The sequence below is a fragment of the Pygoscelis adeliae genome, unplaced genomic scaffold (assembly GCF_000699105.1).
Source record: "Pygoscelis adeliae isolate BGI_AS28 unplaced genomic scaffold, ASM69910v1 Scaffold121, whole genome shotgun sequence".
Taxonomy (NCBI): Eukaryota; Metazoa; Chordata; class Aves; order Sphenisciformes; family Spheniscidae; genus Pygoscelis; species Pygoscelis adeliae.
In genome coordinates, this window is record NW_008824359.1 from 2,992,997 (window position 1) to 2,998,773 (window position 5,777).

Below are 5,777 nucleotides of genomic sequence, written 5' to 3' on the forward strand. Positions count from 1 at the left end.
TTCTTTCCATGACCAGCACTGTGGAAGACAAATCATCGCTATGTTCAAAATTTCAAGAAAGGCAGTTTTGGTCAGCTTTTAAGGTAGAGAAAAAATTTTTCTTCTTTGAAATTCATTTTAGTGAAAAAAATATTTTGCAGTCAGTCAGGAAATATATCTTCAGGTAAGTCTGAGTCCTGGGAGATTAATACATTTTTATTAGGATGGATAACCATTTTTCTCAGTGAAGGATCTGTTCTCTGTGCAACCTGCATGTGATGATTTAAGAATGAGATATAAACGTACACTTTATTTCTGTCTACCCAACGGGTACATCTTCTGCAAGAGACTTTGATCTGACCATCTGTTCCTGCTGGTTCATTTTTTTTCCTTGAGTGGGTCAGCCAGGCCTGTTGGCCTTACATCATATTAATTAGTCATTGCCACTCTGCTAAGAGGTTGTCACCCGACACTACAGGTACAGACAGGTTCTTCTGGGGATCCTGAGCAGAATAACGATGGCACTAAGTTGCAGGTACAATTCAAGATTTACTTTTTTTTAACAGAATTTTATGATAAGCATAGCATTTTATGATCAGAGTAGCACAGGATTTTTATAATCAGTATCAGTGTAGCACAATTTTATAAGTAGCCTAGCACAGAACTTATAGCACAGCTTAGCTTATGGTTCCTAACCACCTGGACCCTCTGCAGATCGGGTCAAATCTTAATATTTGGCCTGCAGTATCAATAACATAACAGTCATAATCCAGACTAGAAACACGTAAAAGAATAGGAGTCACTCAATCCCTGGAGGAAGCGGAGGACGGCGGAGGTGTCCCTGGCCACCGGGGGGGCTCATGGGTGTCACTGTCCAGCAGCAGTTCTGGTGCAAGTTCCCCTTAGGACTTGTAACTGCTTGATTTTATAGACAGTGCTCTGTGTGCTGTTACACTTCCCTGTTCTGTGATGGGGTCATCACCACCACCTGCCTGGCTGGGTGCCCGGGACTGTCAAGGCTGGTAAGGAGAGGAGTAGTCAGCCTGGTGCCTGGGAATCTTGAGGCCGACAGGGAGGGGAAGAAGAAATAATCTGTTTGGTTCGTCTGCTTGGTGCACAGGACCTTCAGGGCCTGATAATGAGGGGGAAGGGGGCTAATACATCAGTCACAGAGAATGGCCATTTGCCTTATAAAATGGCATTAGTTATGTTAACCCTTACTGTAGAATATAATCACTGCATGTTCATATAAGCACATCAGTATAGTTTTACTTTTGGGGTGCTGGGTTGGGAATTTCTGAATGCCTGCGATTCGGTTGTTCCTACTTAAGATGTGAAGATGTATTTCCTCTAGGAGTAGATTTGGATTCTTACTAAAGATGAGATTTAGATGCGTAAAACCCCATTAAAATCCCAGACAATATTCCAGTTCCCCTGCTATCCACGATGCCTAGCCCTGCGTGTGCTTCCTGTTGTCATGACGCAGAGCTTCCTTTCTGTTGAAAAACCTGGAAATTTGGATCTGTAGAGGTCTGTTTTGCAAAAGACTTGCCACCTCTGCTCCTGGGGTGAACTGCTGTGTGGGAGTCTGTTGTGGACGGATGAAGAGAAAGCAAGAGGGAGCTTAATACTCAGGGGTTAGGACACCTAGGAAAAACCAAGGCAGACAGGATTCTGATCCCACCTTCTAGGCTGTTGTGTTTTCCTGGAAATCAGACCTGGGTGCTTTCTCCTGCAGATCGAAGTTTTTTCCTTTTAGCTTTTGATTTCTATCTTTGCTGTCACAGCGGTAGTCTTTGAAGGGGTGATAATGGGGAGAAGTTTAAAGTGTTCTTGCTCTGTATATCTGTTGAATAGTTGTGACATCATTTTTTCTGGAGTGGAGGCATGAATTCAGTCACCCCAGGGTAAATAGAACTGCAACTCATCTGTGTTAAACTCTTGGGACCTACTTAATACTTAGACTAGTGTAACTCATCTGTCCTTGAGACTGCTCTCTGGCACTGAGACCCACTGTCGTTGTGCAGCCCCCCATTCGTGCTCTTAAACCCTGTCTTTCAATACGGGTTGCCATCTTCACGATACTTGTTAGGAATAGCCTCTAAACGATGCCCAGAAATTGTATGGAAGAATACTAATTGGCTTGAGTGAGAAGTGAGCCAGGAACTCTTCCAATGCAAAACTACAGATGATGGAAGTTCAGCGTTTGTACCCTGGTTTTGCCTAACTTGCCTAGTGTAGATACAGTGTGTAGCTTCAGGGCTTCTTGTTACTATGCTGTGTACTCTCCTGATTAATGCTGGCCAGCGGAAGGATTTCTCTTTCATCTGTGTTTTAGTCGCTCATGCAGTTAGATGGAAGCGTCCCATCAGATACTCCAGAGAAGTGTGCGAAGGTGGTGGGCTTTGTGAGTGCTTTTTGACTGGTGACTGCAAAGATAGCATGCTGTGTCTGTGAGGGTAAATTACCTTGACATTAACAGTTACCTCAAAATTAACCTGTTCTGAGTTAAGGGGAAAAAATAGCCATGTTCTTTCATCAGACTCAAAAATGACAACAGTTATAAGGATTTATAGTGATAGGGGCAACAGAAGAAAACTCTCAGTACCTAATAATACTGAGATCAACTACAAACAATGCTGCTATGAACTGTGGCTACCAACCTCCCTCATGTTATGAGGGGCTGCGTGTAGGCTTATCCTGAGCAGATATAGTTACTTTTTTTTACTGCTGTCTTGGATTCTCTGAAGGATTGCTTAGAATTGGATGCCACTTGTTCTTGGTCCGTATTTCTTGTAGGGGGAGCGTCTTAAGTACTCTTTCCTTCTTTCACGCTTCCAGATTTGACTGCTAGCTCTTCTGTGAAAAGAATAAAGCGTAGTTGTCTTCTGTACTTGGGCCTTAGCAAATTGTTAACCTATTGGAAGGGTCAAATGCTCTTCCCAACCTTGGGAGGTCATATATACACATATTAGGGTACAGTTCATATGCATGTGTAAAATCAATTATCCTACTTGATAAGATTATTTACTATATGCAGCTTATTAGTGGCTAACTGACAGTAAATTTGGAGAGGGTGAATCCTGGGTTTTGAGTACTTAAATTGGATGGATATATTATTATCTTTTTTTTTAAACAAAAAACTTTTAATATTGTGTTTTAGCACACCTCTAGCCACCTAAGTATGCATATTCTCCATTTCTTCATTACTGCAGCTGCTCTCCAATGTTCTTCTTTGGGATGGGATCGTACAAGAAGATCTGGTCCGTGATTTGGGACTGAGCAAGTTGCTGAATCGTTACCTTCTTCTGAACCTCTTAAACACACCACCAGGGCTGGATAATATAGAAAAGTGTAATAAGGTAAAAGACGACATGTACATTGGAAGAGAGCGTACGCTAAAAGCTTTTTTTCATGAAGAGGAGTCTAGACTGAAGAAGGACTATTTAAAAATTCTAAAATTTAAATGACATTTTAAAAAAATTAAAATTTTTTTAATGATCTTGGTGCATCAAAGCATTTTAGAGCAAACATTGGTCCATAGGTTCTTCAGAATAACAACTTGTAGGGATAATCAGGCTTGGTTTCAAAGAAAAAGCACACCACTAATAATGACTGAACCTGCCGAAAAGAAAAGTCAGAAGTGATGTGACTTGGTTATATTGAAAGATTTTTCTTTTTAAACCTTTCCAAATATTTTTTTGCGTGAGCAGGTGGTTGCGTGCCTCCCAGAAAGATGGTTCCAAGATCTTAAAAGTGGATCAACTCTCCCTGAGTTGCTGAACTTCTGCCAGCACTTGCTGCGGTGTGCCCGTACGCTACACAAGAATAACCACAGGTAACATATAGATACGGCTTTCCCTGGGATTCAAGCACTTCCTCGTACACTTTGTGTTAAATATTTCTTAAGTTCCTTAAGTCTCACATATTTGACACTTTCAAGGATGTTCTCGTCACATATGTAGATAAAAGATGGAGTCCATAATGTAAAGGGGTGCTTCGGCAGTTCTAGTTTAATGCGATAGTTTGAGGCGCTAGATGTTGGGTACTGTTAGTGATCAGTGTAGCTGAGGTCACCTGATGACAAGCAGCCAAGGAGAGCGACCTGACTCTCTTTAAGATTAATAAACATAAAGTGTAATTAAAAGTCAGGTACATAAAAGTGCTGTTATATAAAACTTTTCTCTTTTTTTTTTTTTTTGTAGTGATGAAACAAAAGAAGTTCTTCTCCTGCTGGTGAAAGTCAAAGCTCTGCATATTGTTGAAGACTTCATTGAAGAGTACAAACTTGAACACCTTAAATCCATGATTGGGAAATAGGAAATTTTGAAGGAACACTTATATTCCTGAAGCAAGCCTGGTATTAACACTAAAACAGTTCTAATATGAAATTTAATTAGTGGACCCTGCCTACTCAAAGATTTAGTAGTAATCACTGTCGTCTTATTAAATACTTGAGGATTTTTTTGTTCCAAATGTCTTCTACTGCCATCTACTTTTAGGTTAAGGAGTCTTTTTAGAAGTTACAGTTGTCAAAGTAGAGCGACGGTTCAGGTGTGCTAAAACGTATGACAATACTTTATTGCTTTATCCTTTTTGGAAGGATTCCTGGAAAGAGAGTGAGTGCCTGTAAGGTTTATCACTGCTAGTGAGTAGCCAACTTTACAAGCTATTTCCAGTATTACATTGCTAAATATCACCCTGACTCGGCAGTCGTTGAGCTCTTCTGACTGTGGTCACAGTGATTTTGGTAGGGTTATCGCTAAGCCATCCCTGGTGAAAAAGAATTCATCATGTTGCAGGGGTTTTGGCCCTGGTACAGAAATGAGAAGTCGGCGTGCAGGTAAGGAGTTTGATGAATGTTTATTGATTGGCAAATGTGGGTTCAGTGGGGTAAGAGCTGCACAGGAGAATGTCTGGGGACCAGCAAACACGTAGCGAAGATAGTGCCTGATGTGCGTACTTCTGTGCTTGAGCGATACAGACTGAACTCGTGTGTGCACACCTGGAGTTGTCACACATCTTGCTTCATCAGGCTTTTTTTTTGTTACAGGCATCTTGGTGATGAGAAGCACAAGAACAACTTCAGTTACTTTCTAGTGACTGAAACTCTAGGAGAGTCTTCCTTTTGCTTCCCAGGAAGATCTACTGAACCTTACTTCATCACACCCTTCTTAGATTTCTAATTTTTTATAACTTTGTACATTTGCAATAAATAGTGTTATACAATAACAAGGATGCTTTTTTGTAGAAACCATAGTGCATCACAGACTCTGCGTGTTTACTTCTGACTGTATTTCTCCAAAATCTTCTAGGACTAGAATTTCACTCTTGCAGACTTAATCCATATGATTTCTTTTATATTTTTTTAAGTTAAAAATATATTTTTTTAAAATATTTTAATTGTAAATGGCTTTGATCAGTGTTACAGACAAAAGATGACTTTTAAAATGTTTTATTTTGAAAATAAAGTAAAAATATTTTGCTGTGTCAATGACTCCTATAGTTCAGTTCTTTAACATGTGACAAGAATGTTGTTAGAAGTATGAAAAAACCTCAGACACCATTAGCCTTCATTGCCTTCAGGAGTTGCGATTGAGGTTGCAAATCCTGCTTTCTAATAATGGTGAATTTCTGTTGCTTTTCCTCTCAGAATGCCAACAAAAATGCAATGGCCACTCAGCGATCACCACAAGCTCATGATCTCTTGCTTTTCGCTTGTTCTCCGTTGTCTCATCCCAGCTAAAGGTCTCCCCTGAAGCAACCAGCCTTGTGCTATTATAAAAATATAATGGATG

The 5,777-nt window shown here is 40.2% G+C and overlaps 1 protein-coding gene across 1 annotated transcript in view; it reads left to right on the forward strand.

Annotated features, from left to right (window-relative positions):
• Window positions 1–5,419, forward strand: part of GCFC2 (GC-rich sequence DNA-binding factor 2) — a 20,232-nt gene extending 14,813 nt beyond the window's left edge. The window contains exons 14-17 of the mRNA XM_009319660.1: window positions 17–83; window positions 3,195–3,341; window positions 3,693–3,817; window positions 4,185–5,419. Of these exons, the coding sequence (XP_009317935.1) occupies window positions 17–83; window positions 3,195–3,341; window positions 3,693–3,817; window positions 4,185–4,299 (454 nt within the window). The 3' untranslated portion in view covers window positions 4,300–5,419. The remainder of the gene's footprint in view (window positions 1–16; window positions 84–3,194; window positions 3,342–3,692; window positions 3,818–4,184) is intronic.
• Window positions 5,420–5,777: the final 358 nt, after the last annotated feature.